This window comes from Suricata suricatta, chromosome 15 (genome assembly GCF_006229205.1).
Source record: "Suricata suricatta isolate VVHF042 chromosome 15, meerkat_22Aug2017_6uvM2_HiC, whole genome shotgun sequence".
NCBI classification, from domain to species: domain Eukaryota; kingdom Metazoa; phylum Chordata; class Mammalia; order Carnivora; family Herpestidae; genus Suricata; species Suricata suricatta.
The window spans coordinates 62,593,468-62,621,124 of record NC_043714.1 but is presented as its reverse complement, the minus strand read 5'-3'; the positions used below and the strand labels follow the sequence as shown (position 1 = coordinate 62,621,124).

The window sequence follows — 27,657 nt, the reverse complement described above, 5'->3', positions numbered from 1 at the left end:
GTTATATGGAAATTAATTTGACAATAAAGTATTAAAAAATTGCAATGAAATTAAAAAAAAAAGAAGTAAATCAGTGAAGATTTACTTTCCTAGGAATAAATACTTGTGGTAGAACAAATATGGCCATAACTTCTTTGAGACTCCAGAGAAAGAACTAAGTTCTGGGAAGACATATTTTGCTTCAACTTAAGGAACTATCTGAATATAGAATAGTCTTCTTGCCCAAGAAATGTTGCAAAAGTCCCAAGGGAGTTGGGGCTAGAGACGACCTGGTAGGAGAGTGATAAAAGAGATTTCTACATAGTAGGTGTTCTTGAATAAATCAGAGAGAGAGGGAGCTAGAAATGAAGGGTGCCACCTAGCTTTCTTGCTGGGATGGGGGGTGGGGGTGTGCATCAGAGAACAGCTCAGCAGAGAGGAAGTGCTTCTCGCTCATATCCTGACCTGGCTCACGCTGTATCTGGACAACAGCTGCCGGGAGCCATGTTTGCCTGTAAGTGGCAGGATGTTTATAGTTCTGAGTTTTACTGAGTGGCTGAGCCAGCCTCACAGGTGCTTCCCTACTGCCTCTCGAGTGAGGTCCTGACACCTGGATGTGGGTTGGAGCCAGGAGCAAAGTGGGTGTGGGAATAACTCAGCTGCAGTTAATGATACATCCCCATGGCTAAAATGCCACTCAGTGAGTTCAATGCAGATGGAGTACCTACTGAATGCCAAAGTCACCCAGTGTTTTCTTCTCCCTTTTGGATGTGGCTTCAAGGTGGGACCACTGTTGTGCTGATTACTGCTGTAGAGCACCTTTTACGTGTCAAGTGCTAAGCTGGGCACTGCACACACGTCCTCTTGTATAACCTTTTCAACAACCCTGTAAAGTTGTATTATAACAACTTAACAGAGAGAATGCTGAAGCTCGGAGGTTATTCTCTGAAGAGAATGCCTTACACTTGAGAGTGTATGGACCCATTATCCTTTCTGAAATGTGAAAGAATGCTTGTCATTCTCCCTCAAAGAAACACAGAAACAGTCTCTCTGAAGGAAAAGCTGCCTTGAAGATCACCCTAGTTCTAGATCATGACTTCTTAAAATGTAATGTGCTTTAGAGTCGCCAGGATGTTAACACGCAGATTCCGACTGGTAGCTCCGAGCGGTTTCTGAGATCCTGCATTTCCAAAACGTTCCCAGGTGAAGCCGATACTGTTGATCCCGGACCACACTTTGGGGAGCAAGGTCTGGTCCACCTGAGAGCCACAGAAGTTAACTGTGGGTTCTCAAGTCACATTAGAGGGGAACCAGACCTAGAACTCGCACCTGGTGACCCCGAGCCCAGTTCCCTTTCCCCTTACCAGGCATGAGAATGAACTTTGGACCTGGGTTTGAGCCCCTGCTCTGCTACCTACTGGCCTTTGTTCTTCGTCACTGAGGATGTACCAGGGTGAATGGTGCTCCCCCCAAAGATATGTCCACCCAGAACCTATGAATGTGACCTTAACTGAGAAAAGGATCTTTGCATATGTAACTAAGTTCAAGACCTGGAGAAAGGATCAAGCTGGATTACCTGGGTGGGCCCTAAATCCATTGACAAATGTCCTTAAAAGAGACAGGAGAGGAGTGTCTGTTTCAGTCAGTGGAACACACAACTCTTGATCTCAGGGTTGTGAGTTCAAACCCCACATTGGGCACAGGGCTGGGTCTAGGGATTACTTAAACAAATAAGCAAGAGAGGCAGAAGCAAACCCTCAGGAAGAGGCCGTGTGAAGCAGAGCAGAGAGTGGAGCGATGTTCCAGACGCTGAGCTTCCGTGGCCTCCGGAAGTTAGAACAGGCAAGGAACAGATTTGACCCCAGAGACTCTGGTGGGAGTGTGGCCTTGCTGACATCATGACTTCAGACGTTTGGCCTCCGAATTGTGAGGGAATATATTGCTGCTTTAAGTCACACAGTTTGTGGTAATTTTTACAGGAGCCTCAGGAAACTAACACAGTAGACAAGTAAAAGGCAATGACTCTCTGGCAGGCAAGATTCTCCCCACCCGTTGCTTCCTCTGCCTTCCCTGCACTCCCATTTTCAAAGGAGACGCTGAGGGACTGGCAAGCCCACAGCCTGCCCCCCTCCCTAGCTCATCCGGGTCCCTGGGGCTGGCATGGGGGGCCCGTGGGGAGAGTGGAGACCCCATGTGCCCACACACCGCTCAGATCACTCACATGGCACATGGGCCCCTGGTGTGAAGCGGAGGGCACTTCAAACCCAGAAGCCTCTGTCCTGCTGACACTCAGCTCAGTCTCCTCCCAGAAAATTGCTGGGAGAGCAAAAGCGAGGAGGCCCTCTGGCACTCCCAAGGCTGATCCTCACCCTGGGCCTGACCTCTACTGTATAATTACTCTGCAGTGTCCGATGTACAGTCAGGGCTGAGATTCCTTCTTGTTTTCTAAAAAGTCTTTCCCAGAACCACTGGAGACTGACCCCAGTGCCTCAAACCATTGTAAATGTTTACAGGAAACTATTCAGCAGCACAGACTGCTTATATGACACACATATTGTGAAATGTAAAATGAGATCATTGTTCAGTAAATCACTTCTCGGTTGGGTAGTGGGAAAGGCTCCCAGGATAAACCTGAGACCAGATTCAAAGGGCTTGAGGGAAATCTAGTCATTTCCAGGCTCTCCCCCCAACCTCCAGGGCGATGCTGAGCTATCCCAGGACTGCGTGGGTCTCCGGTCTCACTTTCTAATGTGTTCCAGGGAGGAAAATCTGAAAAAACATTACTTTTAAAGTTTTAACTCAATTTTCCTGAATTATCCTGATTTGGGTTGACTCTAGCCTCAGAGTAGATTTTCTACTGATCCAAGTGGCAAGCATAGCCTACACCGAATGCAGAGACAAGGTCCTGTCACGATGCTATGCAAATGTCTCTGCTCATTCATTCATTCATTCACACATGTATGCATGCATTTAAACATCCATCCATTCAACAAGTCATCTGATGAATTTAGAGAGGCTTCAATGTGGCCATAGCAGCCAGCGAATCCCCCGCTCCATCCCGTGGGATTTGCAGTGTGGCATGGCAGTGACAGAACAGAGAACAGGCCATATGAGGGACACAGAAAGTGGAGTGCCTCCTCTGATCCAGGAAAGACCAGTGAGTTGAGTCCTGAACAAGGAATGGAGTGAAGGTGAGGATCAAAGATAAAGGTGTTCCGGGTAGAGGGAAGAGCCAGAGGTGAAAAAGAAAAGTGTTGCCTATTCCAGGGGCTGCACGTGGTTTATGGAGAACCTGGAAGAGTATGAGTGGGAGGGACATGACTTTGAGAGGCAAGTAGGAGCTACTCCATAAGGCCTCATATGCCCCACTGAAGAGTTGAGACTCTGTTCTGGATTTGTAGGACCCTATATTACAGCTTCGATACAGAAGAATGAGCAGGTGAGCTGCCCAAAGCAAACACGTTCTAGGGACAGTGGATGCTGGCTGTAAAAGGTGGGTGCAGGAAACTCACTTGAGTATTAGTGGTTCTGCTGAGGAATGTGACAGAGGTGAGTGTGGAGAGAAGTAGGTGCATCTGTGAGATATCTAGGAAGTGGAATAGTGAGGTTTCAGTGGTACCTAATTAGAGTGGGATACGGGGAAAGAGGGAGCCAGGGATGAGCCCCAGATTCCTGGTGGGCACAATATAGCAAATAGGCCACCTGGGAAGCAGGAAGGCTCCTTCCAGGGATGACACTGTAAGGATCCAGGCCTGAAATGTGGAGATCCTGGGCAGGGGCAGCCCTCAAAGAAAGAAAGGGACCGATTCAAGAGATTTTTACCAGAAAAAGAAATCCCTTCTGAAATGAGATTTCTAGCACTCAAAAGTTAAAAAAAAATAATGTCACAGAGGAAGTAATTGGATACCCCTTCCAAAGCTGAAACTGCAAGAAAAAATTAAGAGGAACAATATAAATAACAGTGTAAATGAACCAGAACGAGGCAGGCAATTAATCACTGCTGTTCTTGTAGGTGAGCTCATCCTAGAATTTTCTACTCCTCCATTTGGAATCAAACAGCTAGGTCTTCCCAGAATTGTAAAGGTAGAACTAATCCCTGAGACTGAGTGAATAGTCTGAGGACAAAAACTCGCGGCTGCGCCCGGACAGGCACACAGCTCTCCTATCCCCGCCTCCCCAAATACTGCTGTGAGGACTGATGTCAGAGTCAAGGCAGTGGTAGAACACCCCAAGTCTTCACCAGCAAAAAATTAAGGAGAGTCTCTTTGTTCCTGTCCCCCTCTCTGGAGTCAAGTCCCCCTTCCACAGCTTCCCCACATCCATGACCCAGAGTTTTCTTCCTCCCAACTCTTCTATCAAAAAGCATCAAATGTGTCTACCATTTCTTGTTCCTTGGGGATTGTGAGCTCTCAGCTGGGTAGGAGCGATCACGCAAGTTCAACTAAGTCAGTTCCAATCAAAAGTGACCAAGCCCGTGTTCGTTAGTCACAGGGAGCAGCCATTAGGAGTAGGGCCGGGAAAAGGCCAATACAGGATTCTCCAGACTCTGGCTGTGCTGAAGGCTTGGGGTTTCTTTCTTGAAGTCTCGAGACACTGCCAAAGATGGTGGGTGCCTTTGTTTCCTAGAGCTGCCGTAATGAAGTACCACAAACCAGGTGTCTAAAAACAGCAGAAAGTTATTGTCTCCCAGTTCTGAAAGCCAGAGTCTGAAGTCAGGGAGCCAGAAGGCTACACTCCCCCTGAAGGCATCAGGAAGGACCTGTTCCAGGTCCTCTAACCTACTTCCGGTGGCCTCAGGCATTCCTTGGTTTATAGATGCATCTCTCCACTTCTCTGTCCTCACATGGACTCTCCCTGTGCCTTTGTTGCCAAAGGTCTACATTCTGTAGCAGGCTTTCAAACCCCAACCATTCAGCCACCACCGTCCATGACTGTTGTCACCCTGAGTCCTACTGACATAACATATTTCTTTTAACCAGCTCATTCAGCCCCTGCCCTTTACAAAACATCAGCAAAACCACGGGTGTGATGACTCAGTGATATCTATTTATAGTTGACCCTTGAACAACACAGATTTGAACTGAATGGACCCACTTATATGCAGAATTTTACAGTACAGTACTGTAAATGTATTTTCTCTTCCTTATGATTTTCTCAGTAACATTTGCTTTTCCCTAGTTTATTGTAAGAATACAATATATGATACACAAACACACAAAAATGTGTTAATTGACTATGTTACCAGTAAAGCTTCTGGTAAATAGTAGATTATTACTTGAGTACTACAGTTTTGGAGGACTCAAAAGTTATACGTGATTTTTCTGCTGCAAAAATTGGTACCCCAAACCTAGTATTATTCAAGGGTCCGTGGTATATACAGTCAATGCCATACAGTCAATAAGGGTGGAGGCATTACTTGAATCCAGGCTGAAGAATCTAATTCAGGGTTTGCTGGTTAAATAGACTTTCTCATTCCCACACCTGCAATCCTGGATCATCTTGCCAATCCTGTCTCCATGTTCTTAAAAGGATATTCTCCCTTTATGTCTTATTCATTACAGTTTTTGGTACTGATCAAATTGCCTACAATGATCATGTATTACTTTTGGAGTATCAGGGAGGAAACCTTTTTAGAAAGAGGTAATCTAGGGGGGTCTGGGTGGCTCAGTTGGTTGAGTTGTCTGACTTTGGCTCAGGTCACGATCTTGTGGCTCATGGGTTTGACTCCTGCATAAGGCTTTGCACTAACAGTATGGAGTCCGCTTTGAATTCTCTCTCTCTCTTTCCCCTACTCCTGTTCATGCTCTCTCTCAAAAATAAACACTAAAAAATTTTTAATGGTCAGGAGTTTAAAGAGGCAACTGCCCAGAATGGTCCCAATTAGGACTTCTCTCTTGAGATTCACAAGTTTATGAGTGGGCTTGATATTGTAGCAACATGGGCCTATATTTTCATCTCTTCTACTCAGTTTTAAGTACCTGGAGGCCAAGGAACAGACCATACTTTTTTTTTTAGATTTTTCGGTTTTATTTAGGTATAAATTCACATCCCATACAATTCACCCATTTAAAATGTACAATTCAATGGTTTTTAATATACTCACAGATATGTGAAACCATCATTGCAGTCAACTTTGAGTATTTTCATCACCTCAAAAGAAACCTCCTACTCTTTTGCTGTCACCTCCCTACCCAACCCATCCCCAGACACTAATCTCCTTTCTGTCTCTGTAGATTTCTCTATTCTGGACTTTCATATGAATGGAATAATAAAATCTGTGTTCTTCTGTGACTGGCTTCTCTCCTTCAGCCTACTGTTTCAAGGTTCATTCCAATTGTATCAGGACTTCATTAATTTTTCTAGACAAATAATATTCCATTGTATGGATATACCACATTTGTTCATCCATTTGTTCACCGATGGACAGTCAGGTTGTTTCTACCTTTCAGCTATTATGAATGATGCAGCAATGAACTTTTGTGTGCAAGTTGTATGTGGCCATTTGTTTTCATTTCTCTTGAGTACATACCTAGGAGTGAAATTAAGGCCATACTTGTTCCTCTTTCTGCTACAATGCCTAGCATGCAGTGTGAGGCTTCCACAGATATTTGTCAAGTGAGTGAAAAGAATACACTTCTCCACGAGACATTAAAGCTAAGAGATCCATCTAGGCTCACCAAAGCTTCTAACCAATGCCCCAGCTTCCTTGGAATTGACCAAAATCAACCTCCATCTTCTTTCTTATTCACTCTTGGCCTTGTCTCTTTCTCTTGCACTTTAGGAACCGATGAAGCAACCATCATTGAAATCTTATCCAACAGGACATCGGATGAGAGGCAACAAATAAAGCAAAAGTACAAGGCAACATATGGCGAGGTGATTCCAAGGGTCCCTGCGAACGGGAACAGAGCCTTGGCCTTGGAGGTCTCTGCTTTCTCTACCTTCCCAAGGCAGTGGAGAATATATTTAAAACTTTACTGAGTTAGCTCAAGAGCAAACAAAATGAAACTACTCTTTATAATTTTAATTGACTTCAGAAAAAGTTGAACGTGCCTTGTTAACTTAAGAGCCTATACAATCAGTATTCTTTAACTCCTTTTGAAAACTGATTTCCTTTTTCTAGTAATCCCTCTGTCATTTTCTCACTCATCTGGACTAATTCTACATATTAACTTACAGACAGGCCAATGACTTGAAAATCAGTTTTCACTGTTGAGTCTTCAGACAAGAATTCTTTGTTTATCCATCAGTCTTTAAGAATGATATGTTCTTCACAAGTGATTGTTATAGAACACTGGGGGAAAAACCTCCATTTCACTAACAATGACCACTTTTTTCTTTCTTTATGTGACTTTTCTTTTATTTGTTTTGTTGTTGTTGATGTTGTTATGTATAGATAGTTTTAAGTATACATTAGACTTTCTATTTTATTTATTAACATAAAATGAACAAAATTTAACCTTTTCTTGTTTTTAGGTTTTTTTTTTTCCGACACAGAGAGACAGAGCGAGAGAGCAGGGGAGGGACAGAAAGAAAAGGAGAAAGATCCCAAGCAGGCTCCACACTGTCAATGCAGAGCCCGATGCAGAGCTCAAACTCATGAACCATGAGACCATGACCTGAGCTGAAATTAAGAGTCAGATACTTAATGGACTGAGCTACCCAGGTGCCCCTACAATTTAACCATTTTTTTTTACTGTCATTAGAATTATTAGCATGCAAAATGGTAGTTAATAACATATTAACTCTCATGCTGTATTCTAATCTGTATTTATAAAATCTTTATAGTTTCAGTCCCTCCATGTGTAAATAGACACAGAGACGGGTTTTCTTACTTATTTGACGTTGGTCAGGCAATAATCTCTTTAGGCCTTGGTGTCCTCACATACAGATTGAAATGTAATCTACCTCCCTGCTCAGGTTGCTAAGAGAATCAGGCAGGCTAAAGGCAGAATATCTCAGTAAAGGGAAGCCATCTAGGTACGATGGTTCCATTTTACAAAGAAAAAACCTGGATCTCCTCTGTTTCCATGATTCAAGCAAAATCACACACTTAGTAAGAAAAAGAACCAACACTCCAATCCTAGTCTTCTGACTCCAGGGCCAGCGTCCACTCCCGAAGAATGAATTTTCATGAGAGGAGTTATTTCTTTCTACACTAAATGGCCCAGATGGCTATACTTTTATAGTTTTTCTGCTTCTCTCTTCACAATCAGGCTTGTCAATGTCATTTCTTGATGACATTGATGAAAGTCAGCGAATCTTCAGCTCAGCTGCATGGAATTGAATTGAATGACATTGAACATTTATTCTTGTCGGCATGCCTAACTGTAGCAGCCTCTCAAGTGCTGTCTACCCGCACCCTAAAACATGGAAAGTCAGATACAGACTTCTTGAGCTTGAGTGTAAAGCAGAGTAAATGAGTTTGTGGTGAACTTAGGCGCTCTGCTAAAGATAGAGTAGGCATGCTCTAGCACCAAACTTTGCAATACCAACACGTGCCAATCATTTGCTTACTTTCCAGTTTGTGGCTGTTTCAGACAGTTGAGACTGCCAAGGGAGTGGTCTGGAATCACAACATCTGAAGCTCAAAGATGTTGGAAAGAGACAGATCAAAGTCCCCATGCCAACCGAGCTCCAAAGAGAACATGCATCCCAAGGTGACACTGCTAGTGAGCAGGAAAACCAGGATTAGAGCTGAGCTGTCCTGAGCAGGCTTCTGTTTCCAAACAGAATGTAAACACACAAGGATCTGTTTTCATGGCTGTGGCTTGTAAGAGTAGGCAGCTGAGGTTTCTCTTCTCCACACTTCTACATCATGCCCATCTGACCTGAAAAAAGACACTTCCAGTCTTTGGATGGATCCACACCATAGAGTACTGACCAAAGGCCTGCCTTTACAAAATGCAGCGTTAGATGGGGCAGCTGCCTGAAGACAGAGGCAGTGATACCACGGCCCCCACATAAGACTGTAGACTCCACTCATTAGGCAAAATCTTCTGGGTTTTTTTCCCCAGGCTCAGAGCTCAGAGGTTCATAAAAGAAACAGTTGATTAGCCTTCTCTTAGAAAGGTCCTTTCATGGTGGAATAATGGTAATACCCACTTCCTGAACTTTTAAAGTGTTCCAGGCACTGTGCTCAGACTTTACATGGATGTCTCAGTTAATTCTCCTAACAACCCTAAGAGGTGAGTCTTACTGGGGCTCCTGGGCGGTTCAGTCCGTTGAGCGTCTGACTTCACCTCAGGTCATGATCTCACGGTTTGTGAGTTCAAGTCCAGCATCAGGCTCTGTGCTGACAGCTGACGGAGCTGTCCTTCTCTCTCTGCCCCTCCCCTGCTCATGCTCTGTCTCTCTCTTTCTATCAAAAAGTAAATAAACATTAAGAGGTGAGTTTCATTAGACCCCCATTTTTCAGAGGAAACTGACAATTAGTGGAAGTACACTTCCAAGGTCAAACGGCTGCTGTGACCTTGTCTTTAGCCATCATGCTGCATTGCTGAATGGCTAGACCCACTCTGTGCTGTAATTTGAGTTCTTAAGATACTAGCTGCTCCATGAATTCCCCAGTCGGACCCACATGGAGCTGCCTGGACATGAAGTTCCTTCTTCAAGGTCCTTCACTGAAGTTGGGACATTGGCAACTCTAGTTAGACTGAACACCAATTTTCGTCCCTTTTGTCACTAATCCATCATGTCAGAGAAACACAGGTAGGAACAGGCAGTTTACCTATAAGACAGCACCTTCCAAAAAACATCCATGAACATGGACACTTGCTAAAAACAGGCACCAGTGGGCATTTCATATACTTCATTTCTTCCTTCATGTATTTCATTTCTTCTCCCTACCTGAGTGCTTTCCCACGTGTGTCCCTGTACAGATTTAACAAGTTAACCAAAGTGACTACACATTTGGCTTGCCCAGGGTGGTCCCCATTTATCCGTCTTGTGCTGCTGCAATTACTGCGAGTTTCTTATTGCCCCCTTTCACTCTCAAAATCACTTCAGGGGCGCCTGGCTGGCTCAGTCAGCTGAGCACTCAACTCTTGATTTCGGCTCAGGTCATGATCTCAGGGTGCGGGATTGAGCCCTATGTTGGGCTCCATGCTGAATGCAGAGCCTGCTTGAGATTCTCTCTCATTCTGCCCCTCTCCTCCACTCACTCTCTCTCTAAAACCAAACCAAACCAAACCAAACCATTTAAATTTGAATGACAAGTGATCTGATCCCCCAGAGACAACAAACCCATGTTTCAGTCCTTTCTAGTCTAGCAAGGGGAGGGTTTGGGGGAGAGTCCTTCATTTTTTTTGAAGTCAGTAAATAGGAAAAATGCCAATACTTCTCCTGCCGGGGCCATTCTGGAGATCACTGAGAAGGCTCTCTGAGCCCTAAACTATCCAGCAAATGCTGTTTGTTATTGTGATTCATCTTTGGGGTCTCCAGCCTTGAGCAAAAGATCTTCTCTGCCTCTCTGCCAGTCCCAGGGGAAGTCACAGTGATGACTGTCCACCATAGCAGGTCACTCATGTCACTAGAGCTCTGTCTAGCTCACTCTCCCCTCCTCATGTGTCTTCCTATTGACCCTGAGGCCATGTAGCGGGGAGCCTGTCCTCTGCTTTGGGCCATTCCCTAGTCAGGGCTCTCACTATCTTCCTACAGGATCTGGAGGAGGTGTTCAAGAGTGAACTGAGTGGAAACTTCGAGAAGACAGTTTTGGCCCTCCTGGACCGCCCCAGTGAGTACGATGCCCACCAGCTGCAAAAGGCCCTGAAGGGTCTGGGCACAGATGAGGCAGTACTCATCGAGGTCCTGTGCACAAGAACCAATAAGGTGAGTTCCAGCCAAGCCCTGAGCCCCAGCCCCTGAAGAAGCAACCAGTTGCCCATCAGAGAGGGTTGCAGCAGCCAGAAGGAAAACTGCGCCTCACATTCCACTCATGGGGTGAGCAAGCCTCTGCACAGAAATGTGTCTGTTTGGCATGTGCCAGGAGAGATCCCTCTTCCAATCCTCTGGCTGTCAGTTGTGGTGTTGCTGCCTCTGGCTTGACAGGATAGATCCTTCCAGAACAGCTGTGTCAATGCGCCTTTTGTTTTTCTAAAAGGAATGCATAGTTTTATATGCAGGAGGCAAGATTCTGCTTTCCTCCACCCAACCTGACTTTGCAGGTCTTGGGACACAAATAATGCAATAAATGGTCTAAGCGTATTTGTGCAGCTGCCTTGTCTGTGGCTGTCATCTAGCATGGAGTACAAAGAGGACCGTCCAGAGGCAAGGACGCAGGTGGTGCTGAGGGGATTCCTGTGCACACCCCTCGTGGCTGCCAGCACCTTCCTGGAAGTTTCCACCTGCTTCTATTAGCAGACCTCCCCCGCGTCCCTTGGGCATGTGCTGCTATTTCAGGAACTGAAAAGAGCCTTTGTTGAGGCCTTGGTGGGAGCCCATTCGTCTTTGGTTCCAGACGTCATGAGGGCCAAGGAATTCATCAAGAGTAGAGAGGGCCCACAAGTCATTATTTGGAGACCCCCACCCTCTGCTGCACCCACTCATCATGTAGAATGGGGAAATACAGCAAGGAAAATGCCAGAAAGTCCCAACATTCTTGAGGCCTCCAGGTAGGAAACAGAAACAGTGTTTGGAGCCGACAGCACGGAAAAACTTCAACAGAGCTCTGATGTAAAAGAGCACCTTAAAAGCCTTGGGTATACCTGACCCTGGGCTGGTTCCTTCTGCCCAGCCTTTGCAGTCCAGCCCCTTTCTCCAAGCCACAACTCAAGCTCTTAAACTCCTTTCCTGAGCATCCCCGGACTTCTTTTCTTCCCACAAGATAATAAAACCCCTCCATTTCAAGGAGTTCAGGAAGAGTCAGTGAAGGAGGATGGTATTAATTTAGTCCTGCATTTATACAGTGTTCCCTAATCAAGTTCTCCCACCTTCCAGAAGCTCCACAGTCCCAGCCAGGAGGTGTCCAAGGCCAGGGTAATCAGCAGCCTGCCTTGGCAAGAAGATTCAGATCATTATTTTTCTTTAAAATTTTTTAATATTTTATTTATTTTTGAGAAGGGGGGCAGCATGAACAGGGGAGGGTCAGAGTGAGCGGGAGACACAAATCTGAAGCAGGCTCCAGGCTCTGAGCTAGCTGTCAGCACAGAGCCTGACGTGGGGCTTGAACCCACAAACCACGAAATCATGACCTGAGCTGAAGCTGGACACTCAAGCGACCGAGCCACCCAGACACCCCCAGATCATTATTTTTCTAATCTTATTTGACCACATGCGGTTCCCCCTCAGCCTCCTGTCTTTCAAGCACTGCTCTCAAACAACAAACAAGCTCTTTTTCTCCCCCACAATCAAATCGGTCTGACAGTAAAAAGAAGAAAAGTAGGGAGAGAGCAGGCCTTGGGTTCAGGCACATCCTGGCAGTGGGTTGGAAGGAGAAGAACAGAAAGAGCTACATGGACACAAGTGGTCAGGCCCCACCAGCTCCTCCCCTCCCATGGTCCTCACCACTTTCTCCCTGGCCTGCCGCTGACTCTCTTCAACAGATTGCTGGTGAATATCTGGGGAAACGCCTGCTCGTAGACACTGCTGGCTTAAATGTAAACTGAGGCAGCTCCTGAGGGGGCCACTCAGCCTGAGTCATTGAAACACAAAGCGCTTCTTCTCAGTATACACCCCAGAGAGAGGCTGGCAGTCCTGCACATGGCACGTTGTTTAGTGAATGAAGCCTTGTGTCAAGTAGAGAAAAAACTGGAGGCGACCTAAATGCACATCCATCAGAGGCTGGCTAAATACGCTGCGGCCTGCTGTGGGCTGGGACATTTTGTATCCACCTAAAAACCACTAGGGGACTATGGAGAGGCACAGCTGGATTCCCAAGACACGTAATTGAGTGAAGAAATAAGTCTAAGGACAACACATATGCTTGTATGTATTTTCCGTAGCACACCTATCTGCCTACAAATGCAAGGACAAATGCTTGGGAAGATACTCACTGAACCGGTGATGCTGGCCACCTGAGTGGTGATGGGGGCATGGGACGGGGGAGGAGGCAGCAAAGCTCAGCTGTGGTGGTTTCACTTTTAACTAGGGAGAGTGTGTGTGTGTGTGTGTGTGTGTGTGTGTGTGTGTGTGTGTGGTGTACTGTTGAGATGTTTGCACAGAGGGCCTTCCGCACACCTCTAGGGGGACCTGCCCCAGGCCTAGCCCCTGAGCCACAGGAGGGGCTCTCTTTGGAGGAAGCCGAGGAGGCGTCCTGTGTCTGGAGACAGGTTCTGGCCACTTCCCTGTGTGTCTCTGTGTCGCCTACTGATGGACCCCACCTTGGAGTATTGATTTTTGTTTTATGACCCTTCCTAGGAGATCATGGCCATTAAAGAAGCCTACCAAAGGTGTAAGTGACCTTTTGTTATGACTTTGGGTAAAGAATGCTCCTTTCAAAATACCTCTGGGAAATGAAATCATCTGCTTTCTCTCCTCCCTTTTTCTTCTTCGAAAGTATTTGACAGGAGCCTTGAATCAGATATCAAAGCTGATACAAGTGGAAACCTACAGAAAATTCTGGTGTCCCTGCTACAGGTAATATCAGGCCCACCAAGGGGAATATCTCTTTTGATCAACTCAACTAATTACAGACCTTAATTTTATCTGGAAAATCTCCTTTGTATTTTAACATAACATAACCTCATGGGAGTGACAACTTATATTCACAGGTCTTGGCCACACTCATGGGAAGGGGGTCATACAAGGGCTGGACCACTCAGGATTCTACCTGCCACAAAGGGCTTACGTTAGAATCCAGAACCTTCCATGACCAGGGTTCTTGAGCACTGGGAACCCCTGAGAGGTGAAATATGATATATATGTATATTTTTTTAATGTTTATTTATTTTTGAGAGATAGAGAGACAGAGCGTGAGCAGAAGGGCAGAAAAGAAGGAGACACAGAATCTGAAGCAACTTCAGGCTCTGAGTTGTCAACACAGAGCCCAATGCGGGGCTCGAACTCACCAACTGCGAGATTATGACCTGAGCTGAAGTTGGCCGCTTAATTGACTGAGCCACCCAGGCACCCCAAAATATGATATTTTGAAAGGAAGACTATTAGCTTTCCAATGGTGTCACTCTAGGGAACATCATGAGGTTGTTTTCAGCCTGTTTAGAGGTCAGTGGGGTTTGTGAGTGACCCCAGTTTCTACAAGAAAAACTCAAGATCTGTTACAGAAGCTACCTCATTTATCAGTTGTGCCCTAAAGATGGCAGCAAAGAGCAGCACTGCCACTTTGCCAGGCTCCATCTCCTCCATCCAGACCACCCTACTGAAATCACCCCAGCTTTCCAGGACTTTCTCTTTTTGTTTTCTGTGGTCAAGCAGGAACTCAAGTTAATAACAACGTGTCAATTTTTCTAGGCCAATCGTGATGAAGGAGATGAGGTGGACGAAGACCTAGCGGGTCAGGATGCCAAGGATCTGTATGATGTAAGTGAGCAGATGTGCCAGCCTCTGCAAATTCCTTTTCCATTTTAAAGTTTCTTAGCACTATTTTCAACAAATGTTTCTCTATTTCATACAAATGGGAGTTGCTTGAGAAATAAGTATGATCTTTAAAATATTTTCAATATATAGAGTCTTTGTCAACCTATAAGAATTGTTCCTATTCTTGGGGTGCCTGGTTGGTTCAGTAGGTTAAGCATCCGACTTCAGCTCGGGTCATGATCTCACAGTTCGTAGGTTCTAGCTCTGTGATTGGCTCTGTGCTGATAGTCTGGAGCCTGGAGCCTGCTCCAGGTTCTGTCTTCCTCTCTCTGCCCAACCCTGGCGCTCGCTCGCATGTGCTCTCTCTCAAAAACAAATAAACATTAAAAAAAAAGAATTGTTCTTATTCTTTCTTGCATTTCAGAGTTTACTGCTTCAGATCCATTTTGGAACAAGGGAGGGTATAAATATTATGAATAGATGTGTGAAGTAGACTTGCACATATAGTGCTTAGTTGATCAACTTGACTTCTTTTCAGTGCCTAATTTATAATTGCCTGTAAGTGAGGCCTGGTCATAGAACAGTATATTCAGTTTTTTTTGTAAAAGCCTTTCTCAAAATGTTTGCCTTTGTCCTGCAGGCAGGGGAGGGCCGCTGGGGCACTGATGAGCTTGCCTTCAATGAAGTCTTGGCCAAGAGGAGCCACAAGCAATTACGCGCCACCTTTCAAGCCTACCAGATTGTAAGTAAACAAAGCACCAGGGCAACGGCGCTCACACTGCAACTGCTTATTTCCAAAAGAAGTCCAGATCGGAGATAAGGAACCATGGGTTTTTTTCTTACTAGAGCGGCTCTTAATCAGAGGTGATTTTGCTTCTCCCCCACCTCAAGGAATATTTGGTAATGTCTAGAAACATTTGGGGTTGTCACCTTGGGTGTTGGGGAGGCAATGCTAAGAGTATCTAGTAGGTCAAGGCTGCTAAGCAGCCTACAATGCACAGGACGGCCCCGCAACAAAGACTTATCCAGCCCCAAATGTAGTGCCGAGGTTGGGAAACGCTGCTCAACAGCAGAGGCTAGGAACACAGGGGAGTGTCAAGCTGAAGAGCAAAGCCCTAGGGTCAACATCCAGGTTCAAATCCATGTCTTATCACTGGCGGGTCACCTAACCTCTGTCCTCATTTGTAAGACAGGACAATAATCTTCATCATCACACCCTCTTGAGCTTCTTTCAAGAGTTAAATAATATAGGGGCACCTGGATGGCTCAGTCGGGTAAGAATCCAACTTTGGCTCAGGTCAAGATCTCGTGATTTGTGAGTTCAAGCCCTGTGTCAGTCTCTGTGCTGACAGCTCAGAGCCTGGAGCCTGCTTTGGGTTCTGTGTCTCCTTCTCTCTCTTTCCCCCTCCCCTGCTCATGCTCTGCCTCTCTCTGTCTCTCTCTCAAAAATAAAAATTAAAAGACAGAGTTAAGTAATAAATATAAAAAGCTCCAAATAGTACCTGGCATGTGGTAAGCACACAAATGTTCTCTCTTATTATTATTATTCCAATTTACAGTTGGGTTAACAGAGTGCCTACCACTCCCAAGACAGATGGGATATACCTCAGAGATATCCTCCTGAAAAGATGAGCATAAATTACTGTTATGCAACTATTTTTTTATCTGATGATAATGTTAAGCCAACAAGATGAGTTACTTCAAGGCATTTAGTGGTGAGCCCTTTCCCAAAAATCGGTCTTTGATTACAGGAAACCTTTTATAGAGTATCAGATGTTTTTGTCTCCTAATTTATATGTGTAGAGTGCTTTTGACTATACAAAGCACTTCTGTGCCCTGTATCTCATTCCAATTTCACAACAATCCGGTAACAGTAATGTCGGCTGAGCAGCCATTGTCACCTACAACCGCTGGACAAGGAAAGCCTGTTATGAGTAAGGCGCCATCTGTAACTTATCAGGACCACACAGCAAGCCAGTAGCGGAGAGTGGATGAGAAAAGCAAGATTCCCCAGCCCGAGCTTCTACCTCGGCTGGAGCTGGCCACCCCTCACTCGAAATAGCGTCTCCTATGTGTTGCCAGCAGATGAAAAGACAATAAAGCTTAGGAATTTTATCATTACTGTACATAAGCCTGGAGGGCCTTTTGCTTTCAAATCGTGCCCAGAGACATGATCAAAGCCAGCTGACCCTGCGCTCCTCTAGCCTCTTCTCCTGGAACAGTGTTGACTTGGAGCTGGAAGCCTTCTCCCTGACCTATACCCTCTTCCCAGGTGGCTAGGGCCACGATGGAGTTTCTGGGGATGGCTGCCTTTGGTGATCACTGTGGAAATACACATGCATGTTAGCGTGCGCGCGTGTGTGTGCACGCGCGTGTGTATGAACTACTAACCACCTGCAAGGATATTCTCCTGGCCAATTGTTCGCAAAATTAATCCCCAAATAGCAGCATCAGTATCACTTGCGAACATGTTAAAAATGAGAATTCTCTTATTTAGAGAGAGAGAGAGAGAGAGAGAGAGAGAGAGAGGCACCTGTGTGGCTCAGTCAGTTGAGTGCCCAATTCTGATTTCGGCTCAGGTCATGATCTCACGGTTGGTGGGTTTGAGCCCCACATCAGGCTCCATGCTGACAATGCAGAGCCTGTTTGGGATTCTTTCTTCCTCTCTCTCTGCCCCTCCCCTGCTCTCTCTCTCTTTCAGAATAAATAAACTTTAAAAAAAGAGAGAGGGAATTCTCAGCCCCCTTTCTGGACCTACTGAATCAGATGGAGTCCTATACTGTATGTTTCAACACGTCTTTCAGGTGATTCTGGTGCCTGAATTAATGTTAAAATCGCAAAGGTCTGCTCTAGACTACTATCTGTATTATCCTGGGCAAGTCATTAAGGATTCTGCACCTCAGTTTCCCCAACTGTAAAACAGGGATAATAATGGTACTTACTTCATAGGGTTAGTAACGATTAATGAATTAACAGAAATAAAGTGCTTAGTATCTGGGATGCAGTAGGTGTTCAATAAACACCAGCAACTGTTAGTTGTCTCCTTATGTGAACCAATAAAGCCCAAAAGGACAATAAGATAATTTAATGATTTAATGATTCTTTACATGAAACTAGCTCTAAAATACTACTTATTCCTCTATTCTCAAAATTTTCCCAGAACATCATTTGTTTTGATTTTTTTTTTGTGAGTGTACCCTGATCTCAAGACTTTGCTTCATAAGTTTTCACATGGGTCTCTGACTAAAAGCAATAAACTGCTAGCATAAGATCATGGGAGTCTACTATATTGTATAGGTTGCCCTAGCATAGAGTTGAATTTTTATTTTTGGCATGAAAACTTTAGGGTTTTGCCTGCTAAGCCTGAGTCTTAACTACTGACATTCCCAGACATCCTCACCAAGAAACAGAGCATCCCCAGCTCTGCTACACCAGGCAGGAATATCACAGTCCCAAAGGTGACCAAACATGAAAGGCTTGTACAGCTATAAAAATGAAGGAAGTTCCCTATACAGGGCTCAGTATACATTGTAGGTACACATACCCACAGCACGGGCACACGGCGTCCCCACCACACCAGTCACCACTTCTCTCCTATCCTTTATGTGTTCCAGAGGTTGTCCCAGAGCCTCTAGCCCTGTACCTGCTGCGATCAAATCCAGAAAGCAGAGGGTTGTGCTGTGGGAATGCTGTCACTATGAGTAAAGAGGTTTTAAAATAAAGAAATGTCTCTCCTATTCTTCTAGTAATCTCCCTATAGCCAGTGCTACCTGGTAACTAGAAACCTTTGAGGCTTGTCTGGAATCTACCCCAGTGATGCTTTTTGTACTAAAATCAGAAAACCTGATCTGTCTAAAGAGCCCCCTAAGAATTAAGTGTTCCGGGAACTGGAGTGAAAAGCCTGCCATTTGCAAAGGAGATTCACAATAGCTTGGGCCAGTCGATTGTTTTCCATTTGTGTTCCCTGGAGCCCCTGGAGATGCCTTGGTAGCTACCAGGAGGAGAATGTGGGCAGAAGGCTAATAGAGAAGAGGGGTCAATGTGAGCAGTGCCCCCTGGAGTTGTGTGGCAAAAAGACTCCGGAAAGCAGAAACTTGGCAAAACTGTCCCAGCATTAACAATAGAAACAGAAAGTGGTTTAACATGAGGATTATTTTTTTAGTAAACGCAGACCCGTGTGAACAAGATGTCCTCTTGAAATGCAATCTCAGCCCACAGAACAAGAGGGTTGTTCATGGGAAAGTGGTACCAGTCCCTTTCAAAACACCAGCACCCACATCAAACCCAAGAGAGGCTAGGAGCAGCTAAGGAAGGGACAGGACTGAAAGCCCCCAGCCAATCCCCATCCTCTATGTCCCTTACCCACAGCAGACCTCTGGTGTCCAACCATAACAAGGAGATCAAGCAACTTCATTACATCTTGACCCCCCGCCGCACATCAATTCTTCTTGCATCATAAAGCATATTTTGTTTACTAGTATTTTCAGAATAACTACATACACTCCAAGTGGTGTGGCCTCAAAGGCCCCAACTATTTATGGAACCACCATTGTGTCATAGCCTCAAAAACTAACTTCTAAGAAAGAAGTTTCAGTATTCTTAATGTTTAACTGCACTCCCCCAAATCTGATAAAGAGCTCTCCTTTCTCTTTATTTACCTGTCCTGAGTTTGGTCCAGGTGGTACTTGCATTAAGCATCATCACAATCTACTCTGAGCTTCAGCTTCTGTAAATATTTGGAAAGAAACGTAGTGTGAAATGCTATGCAGAGTGATATGTGATCTGGTAGTGAATAAAGGACCATTTAGAATGGTCCAGAGCAAAGGACCCCCTCGCCTCCCGACTCCCAGAGCGAAGGACAGTTACATGTTGACATGGTCAGCCCCCTGGCTTCCAGCCCACACAGCCCCACTCAATCAAAAACATTGGACCAAGTCCTTACTGTGAACTTCACAGCCTCTACTACTTATGTCACCCAAACTGTGGGTGGCGGAGTCCCCAGTCCCAGGGCATGGGCCATGAGAAAAGTATGGATAAGATGATTAATAACCACAGTCTCCTAGAGAATTGGAAATGAGAAAAATTTTAAGAACATATTGGAAACTAAACTATTATAGAGATGTAAAGAATTATTGTTACAGTGTATATTCATTGTTCTTCCACTCCCAATTTTACAGGGGAGGAAACAGGCCAAGGGAGTGGTCCGGAGGCCAAGGGAGGGATCAAATCCAATAGGGGTCAAATCTGACCCCTTGGGGTCAAAAGTCATCAGCCATCAGAGCCCCCACTCAAATGTAAGGCACAAGCCATGATGGGTACTTTAAAGCTGCATGACCAAATCTGGAAGAGTTTAGTGCTTTTCGTAGAGAAGTGACCCCAAGAGTGTCAAAGCAAAAAGGAAGACCGGTGATAATGGCTGGACTTTGGTTGTCCTCCCAGTTCATCAACAAAGACATCGAAGAAGCCATTGAAGCAGAAACGTCAGGAGACGTGCAGAAGGTCTACTTAACTCTTGGTAAAGTAAACCCACAGAGTCTCTGACTTAGGGTGGGGTCCCTGGAATCAGGCTTGGAGTCAGAGGTTTGCATGTGGGAAGATTTTAGGGACTAGTTTAGGAAAAACACATCTCAGCAATATTGGGTAAAGGAGAGAGTGAGCATGATGCAGCTGTAATTGGGGCTTTGCTCGTTCCACATGGAGCCCTGGAGTCGGGAGGCGAGGGGGCCAGGTGTTTGCACCACACACGAAGCAACTGGTGAACGCTGGCAGCACCCCAGGAACATTTGCAATGGTGGGTAAGGCAGGTCCTTGGAGGGACATTCCTGGGGAGGGACTCAGCCGTAAGCAGCCAGGAGGCCGAAGTTGGAATGAGTGCATTGGTCCCGAAGAGGGCATCTGGGAGATGCACCACGGCATCCACTACAGTCTAATTAAGATCGTGGGTCGAGGAGATCTGCCAACAGCCTGCACCATTGTCTAGTCTCAGGGAGCAATATGTGGTTCAGCCAGGTTTCCAGTCCATGAACAAGTTTTTGCATATGCCTGATGGCTCGAGGGTGTTCTTTTCTACTTGGTTCCTTTTGACATTTATAATGAATGAAGTCTCTTTAGAAAGAGTAGGGAGGGGGACCAGATCTTTCCTGTGCCAAGCAAACACCAGCACCTTCTCTCCAAGTGTTGCCCATAGGCAGGAAATAGCAGAGTGATGGGCATGGGGCTGTGTCTGACAGGCTCCCTTTTTCCTTTCTGCGAGCCCCGGAGTGAAGGCATTGTCCATTGTCCACACTCTCTATGCTGAAGAGTCGAGGGCACCATTTCAAATAACACAAGAAATGGAAAGACAGGTCCCCGGAAGAGGAAGAACAGAAAAAGCAGTCCTGGAGGTTAAAAAATGTGCTGTATCTGCCAAACTTTTTGTTTTGTTTTTCTGTGGGAGCTTTAAAAAAATTTTTTGAAATAATGTCAGCAATTGATTTTTTTTAATTCATCCTCATTTTGCATTTAAATTAGCAGGACCTCTACTAATTTGACCTCTACTATGATGTACAGAAGCCTAAACATCCCTAGTGTCACTACTCCTGACCCCAACTGGCCATACATGGAGGACTGTCCTTGGGGCTTAAAAGATGAGTCTCTTAAGTAAATGGAGAGGTCCACTAACGGCCTGACTCAGAGGCTCCAAATTCTTCCTTTCTGTGCTTGCAGTTCAGAGAATCAGGAAAATACCAGAGTTCAGTCAGATTACATCAGTGATGATAAACCACTATTAATATTACAAATCGTAATAAAACCATTCAACTCTTTAACATTTAGTTAGCACCTACCCAGGCTGGGGGTGGTGTCTGGTGAGGGGATCAGAGGTCAATAGGTCCAGTTCCTGCTCTTAGGAACCTTCAAGTCCATGGTGGAAACAGACAAGTCAAAAGATTAGGTTACAGTAAAGATAAAAACAAAAACAACCAGAGTGAGGAGGATAGAGAGGAAGGAAGGGCCGCATCCCTGGAGATGGGGACCATGAAATGCAGGACTTAGATGTGCTCTGGGTGGTAGGAAACTTCAAAGTGATTAGAAATGATCTTAAGTATAAACCTCACAAAGTGTAGGACATGACTTCACAGTTATATTTTCGAGACGCTTCCCACCCCACTCATACCTGACTCATAAAGATGCCAGTTTACGGCTAAATTTGAGTCCAAATGACTCCTTGCACTTGGATGCTCTGGGGAAGCACTTTTCCAGTGGGTTCCAGGGCCCACCTGCACCAGAATCACCTATGGGGCAGCATGTGATAATACAGATTTCTGGGCCCCATCCCAGGCTCCCTGTTAGAATCTCCAAGAATGGAGCCCAGAAGCCACAGTTCTAAAAGCTCCCACAAGGGACTGTCTTCTCCTGATGGCTGGGTACCCTGCCTTCCAGATCCCACAGCTGCATGCCGGCAGTTTCCCTGGCTCGCCCCATCCAGACTCCAGGGATTCCTTCAGCAGCTAACCACAGATATTATTCACCAGGCATATTTGCATACAATAGAAAAGCTAAGAATTCTCTGCCCGGAATATCAAGAAGAAGGAGGGTCAGGGACAAGACACCTATGAAAGGTTGGAACACACTGACATTAGGCATTTCAGCATCGATGAGTCCTGGCTGGGAGAGGGTCTTAAGTGAGTCTCAAGTGTGCTACTCCCGGCAACCCCCACCAACCACCACCAACCAAGCAGCTTTTCGGATTGTTCTCAGGATTAAGAGGTCAGACATCTGGGGCTGGGCTTTTCTGGTCCACTGAAACTCTGGTGGCTTCCACATGGCCTACAAAAGAAGAGAAAGACCGCCCCCCCTCCAACCTAGATGCTGCTTCCCTAAACCTGTTCCTTTCCAATTCTCAGGAGCATCAACCATTTAGCAATTACATAGAAAATGAGAGTTCCCATCACAGGACAAGTCAAGGATGCACAGCCCATGCTCACGCTGGATGTATTATTTGTAATCAATCATTAACATCAAAAATGTTAAGTGTTCTAGGTAAAGGTCAACACCTAAGAGTAAATGATTCATTTCCCCAAAGTGTCTGTCCCAAGGGCCCCCTATACATGGGAAGAGGGGGGAGGAACAATGATTTCCCCCCAGGAGTAGAGAGGCACTGTGCTTCACTAATCGGTGGGTTGAATCAAAGCCGGCAGGCAAGGGGAGGACCAGAAAAGAACAGCTCACAGAAACCCAGGAAGGTGGTCTGTAGATGGCATCAAATATTTCCTGAGGCTGCATGCCAGATGGAGGGCTAAGAAGACTGTGGGGCACTAGGAAAAGATTCCAAGATGAAACTCGCCAAGCAAACGCAGTGAGGAAAAGCAAAGGGCGGGAAGGATGTTTAGCACAAGGAAAGTAGGCCACAGTCCAGCGGAGGGAGTCTTCGAGATTACGAAGTTTTATTACAGCAGAGTCCCCAGCCAATCTGTATTTCCCATCTGCACCCAATTCCAGCATCAGAGATTTCATTTAGATAAGCAAAGTTAACTCCTGCTGGTAAGACTCATGAACTTGGCAGGGAGAGCTTGAGGGTGGCCACAGTGTTCCTCCTCCCCTGAAGGGAACAGCAGAGAGGTCTTGACTCAGTTCTTGGTTGAAGACCCAGGGGAATCTTCCAGATCCCACTAGAGTGGGAAGCCTGCTCCTTTCAAACATCTGTCTCACAACTGAGTCAGCTCCAAGGACAGCCAGGTGACAGTGTGGGCCAGCTCTGCTCCTTCGGGGGCTCTCCACGTTATTCAACAACATGTAAAAGCCTCACCTTCTCTTGTCCCTCGCCCAGTGAGGTGTGCCCGTGACCAGGAGGGCTATTTTGCTGACCGTCTGTACCAGTCCATGAAGGGCGCAGGCACAGATGAGGAGACACTCATTCACATCATCGTGACCAGGGCTGAGGTAAGACACAGCCCACTTCTAAGCTGCGGGCTGTCCTTTCTCTTTTGGCCACTGCTGATGTTGTCCACAAACAGGTTTTCTTAAGGGCTTCTTTACAGAAAAAGTGAAACAAGACAGCCCTTGCCTTCCCAGACTTTGTGGAAGACCTTGTGCCATGCTTCAATCAGTTTCTTTTTATAAAAATACAGTAACGACCGTTGCTTCTGTTTCTGCCATCTGTGGCTCCAGAGAGTGTGGGGACTTGCAGGGGGACCCAGGGTGGTACAGCCCACGCACGGCTTCCCGGAAGGAAGACAAAACAGACACACTGAAAGGATGGGGCCAGACGAGGTCAGCCAGCGGCAGAGATAATCAGCAAATGACCGCCTAACTCCCCAGCCAGGCCTTTCATTAAACACCACAGAAGCACAGTTTTGCACAAGAGACACATCAGTACAAGACAGTATTTCTCAACCTTTTTAAAAAATTATTATTAGCAATCATCCCACTAAGGAGTCTTTTGAGACCTAGTTTTTTCCTAATTGCCACTCCCCCAAAACATGAACACCACACGGAGACTTTATATCTGTTGATGTTTTGTTTATATATATTCTGTTATATTCTGTATGTATATATTGTGTTCTATAAATACATCTATAGATTCTGTTATGTTCTGTATGTGTATGTGTGTGTCTATATATGTGTGCTTTTACATAAAAAGATGAAGGTTCTTTTCACCCTCTAAGAATGCGTTTTTGCCCTGTTGGGAGCAGTATCACCCGCCTTCGAGAACGCATGAGTGTAAGAAAGAGGGAAATGAGCGCCCACGCCTGTGAGCAGCTGTCAAGATTCACGCCAACGCTCTGGGTTGGGGCCCGGGGTGGGGGGCGGGATGCAGAGAGAAGGGGGGACAAATGAAGGGGAAATGGCATCTTCACCGCAGTAGGAGAGGCCTTGGAGAATGAAGTGTAACTGAGCACTTGAAAAACCACAGATATCTTTCCTTAAAAAAAATTGTTAAATGAAGGGGGACAGATCCCAACCCAAATCCTGGCCCATGGCTTTGACAAATAATACTTAACATCTGACACCGTTTTTAAATATAACTTAGCAACAAGACCGTTCTTTCGTTTTTATTTCTATTCCAGGAATTTCTCCTCCCCTCCACTGTTCATAGTTTTCTTCTGGCTTAAAGTCCATTTGTCTTGCTCTCCCTTCCTTCCCTTCCCCATCTCCCTGCCAGTCTCCTGAATTCTCTCCTCTCTCCTCCACTGTCTCTCCAGATCTCCACCATCTCTGTCTCTCTGTCTCTTAACTACTTATCCCCATAGCCCCCTCCACTCCTGCCAAAGTCTCGAGAGAATCTGAGGCTCTAAGAAGAATGTGCGATCTGGAGCAGGGAGGGGATTCTGAAAGATCCCAGGGGATTGGAAGACTCTGGAGGACCCACCAGAGCTCCCTGTTCACTCCACTGTGTGATGGAGTGTTCATTCTAGGAGGCTCTGTCTTATCTTAGTATTGGCTACATGTCCTAGGACATCTTAGGAGACTCTAAGCATCTCTTTAGAATGCTTCAGGCCCAGCCAGATATATTAGCCATACCCTAATTCCCTCTGCAAAGCCCCATGAAACTAGAACAGAGCCCCGAGGTGCCCCATCCCACCCCTGCACTGACCCACACCGTCCCCCCCCCCCCCCCCCCCCCCCCCCCCCCCCAGCCAAGTAGTGGCAAGTCAGGGGAGCGGGAGGGGGCACACACAGCATCCTGCCGGAGCCTCTCTCCTGCTCAGCCTCCGCTTTGCACAATCCTTCATTCTCCCGCCTTCTGCTCTCATCTTTCTGAGTTCAACCCTCCAATTGGGCCAGGAGGAAAAAGAACCAGAAGGCTGAGTGACGGTTTGTGGATCTGTCTGGAATGCACGATAGAGTCTAAAGTTTTAAAAATTATAAAAAGAACACAGCTCTTGGTTAAAGAGAGCTCTCTGCTTCTTTTATGAGACACACTGTGTTCTCTCTGTACTGACAGCTTTTCTGTTGCGAGTATTGTCTCTCTTACTAGGTTCTAAGAATGCCTGAAGTGGAACCATCTTTTTATTTGTTTTTTTTTTTTCTGAGTCCTCTGCCCATCTCCAGCACCCAGGTTTTTTAAGCTTTCGATGAATTCAATCGAAAATAAGTCCTACAAATTGACATTGATTTGAAGTTTGTTGATTGGCATCAATGGCCTTGCTGATCAGGCTACAAGAGGAAAAGAAAAAAGCTTCTTTTCAAATCTCTGTGTTGATAATTTTCTTAACCCTATACCAAGAGTTAGCAAATTGTGGCCTGCAGGTGGGCCTGCTTGCTACCTAAGAACAATTCATTTTAAATGACTGCAAAAAACTCAAAGGAAAAATATTTTGTAATACATAAAAATCATATGACATTCAAGCTACACATCCATAAATAAATTTGTACAGAGGGAACCTCTGTAACCTTTAGGGACCTGGACTCTGCTGTCCTTTTCCCATCCATCAAATAATAGTAATAATAATGATAGTCCCTACCGCAAAGGGTTGTGTTGAGGCATCCATGAGCAAATGAGTGTAAGGTATTCAGACCAGTACCCCACCTGCATCCATAGTGAACACTCTGCAGATGTGCTTGTCCTCACTGCTGTTGTCATTTCTCCTACAGGTGGACCTTCAGGGGATAAAGGCAAAGTTCCAAGAAAAGTATCAGAAGTCTCTGTCTGACACAGTTCTCTCGGACACGTCTGGGGACTTCCAGAAACTGCTGGTGGCCCTCTTGCACTGAGGCAAGCCAGAGCAGTGGAAAGGACAGGGGAGAGCCACCTTTGTCAAGAGCCCTTTTCAAACCAGATTTGCGAATGTGACTGCAGCACAGAAAGTACTGAAGAGTTCTCGCTTACTTTCTTGGCAGCTTGAATACTGTCAAGGTCAAGCTGCTTAGGTGAAGGGCAGCAGCCTTAAGACACTTGGGCAGGTCACCCTGAACGCTGGCTTAGCAAGTATCTGAGCTGCCTTTCAGCTTTCCTTTAGCATGGCAACCTGAATGCTTTCTGAGCACAAATGAAAGTAGCAGTTGATGAAAATACTACCCTTGTAATAAAGCATCCAGAAGAATATGTATCCCATAGAGCTGGGTAAAGACTGAATGGTTAAAGTACAGGGAAGACAAAATTAACTAATTCATCAGTGTTCCTTCTGTGTGTTCAATCTCAAATCCCCAATGTTAATTAAAATGGATTATGCCCCCATCAGCTGCTTTTCCAAAGACTGGGTTGATTGGTTTTGGCTCTTGTCCTGGAAGCATATGACTTGTGAAATTCAAACATATGTGGGAAATGCATATAATACCTTTTATTAAGAACTGCCAAAGATAGCAATCAATGCGACAAGTAAGGAAACAATTGAGGTGCTCATGTGGAATGCAACTAGGGGTAACATTCACTGCTACCTGGTATAAATGGTTCTTCTTCTCTAGACATTTGACCCACTTGGGTCTTACATCTGATCTTCAAATACAATTAGGCTGGGCATGGTGCCAACAAGATCAAGGTCAATGGTCTGACTCAAACGGATTGGTTCCACACCAATAGAGTCTCTGTTCAAGATGTTTGTCTCATAGCCATTAGTTACTAGACATAGAGGGTCTGTCAAGAGAACATGGACACTTTGATCCAATAATTACAGTTATCATTCATTGGGTGATTATTTGTGTCTGGCACTGCTCAGTAGCACACTTTCATGTTTAATCCTCTCAACAGCCCTATAAGGTTAATATTACTCCCATTTATCAGTTGAAGAAACTGGAAAGTTCATTCCCAGGCCAGTAATGTAGACGGAGGCTGCTGTATTCAACAGAATGCTGTAACTAAGTCAATATAGGCATGTAAAGCTCTCTGCCCATTAGCAAAACACAGGTACACACAGGTCTGCCTGGAGGAATTGGGGAATAATTCACAGAGATATGTTAATGCTGGATGGTGAAAAATGTATGAAAGTTCTCCAGAGAAACAAAATAAGAAGGGGAAAAGCAGAGGCTCAGAAGCATGAGGGAGCAGGATACGTTCAGGAAGTGGTGAAATCCGCTCTCCTGGGCATAGATATGGTGAAAGGAGGGACAGGGTTGGGGAGGCAGGCCTCAAAGCTGCTGAAAAGTTTGTTTGGATCACATTAGCAATGGTTTTGCTTGCCAAGCGTGGGCTCAGTCCTTTGTGCAATGGGGGTCCCTGGAGATGTTTAAGTGAGTGACAAGATGATCAGTTCGGGCCCTTAGCCATTGACTTGGTGGTGCAATCAACAT

General features: G+C 45.5%; 1 protein-coding gene across 1 annotated transcript in view; it reads left to right on the top strand.

The window, feature by feature from the left end:
• Nucleotides 1–26,611, top strand: part of ANXA13 (annexin A13) — a 50,686-nt gene extending 24,075 nt beyond the window's left edge. The window contains exons 4-12 of the mRNA XM_029923450.1: nucleotides 6,761–6,855; nucleotides 10,639–10,809; nucleotides 13,336–13,369; nucleotides 13,475–13,554; nucleotides 14,386–14,454; nucleotides 15,092–15,193; nucleotides 19,891–19,966; nucleotides 23,258–23,370; nucleotides 26,026–26,611. Of these exons, the coding sequence (XP_029779310.1) occupies nucleotides 6,761–6,855; nucleotides 10,639–10,809; nucleotides 13,336–13,369; nucleotides 13,475–13,554; nucleotides 14,386–14,454; nucleotides 15,092–15,193; nucleotides 19,891–19,966; nucleotides 23,258–23,370; nucleotides 26,026–26,145 (860 nt within the window). The 3' untranslated portion in view covers nucleotides 26,146–26,611. The remainder of the gene's footprint in view (nucleotides 1–6,760; nucleotides 6,856–10,638; nucleotides 10,810–13,335; nucleotides 13,370–13,474; nucleotides 13,555–14,385; nucleotides 14,455–15,091; nucleotides 15,194–19,890; nucleotides 19,967–23,257; nucleotides 23,371–26,025) is intronic.
• The last annotated feature ends 1,046 nt before the right edge of the window (nucleotides 26,612–27,657 follow it).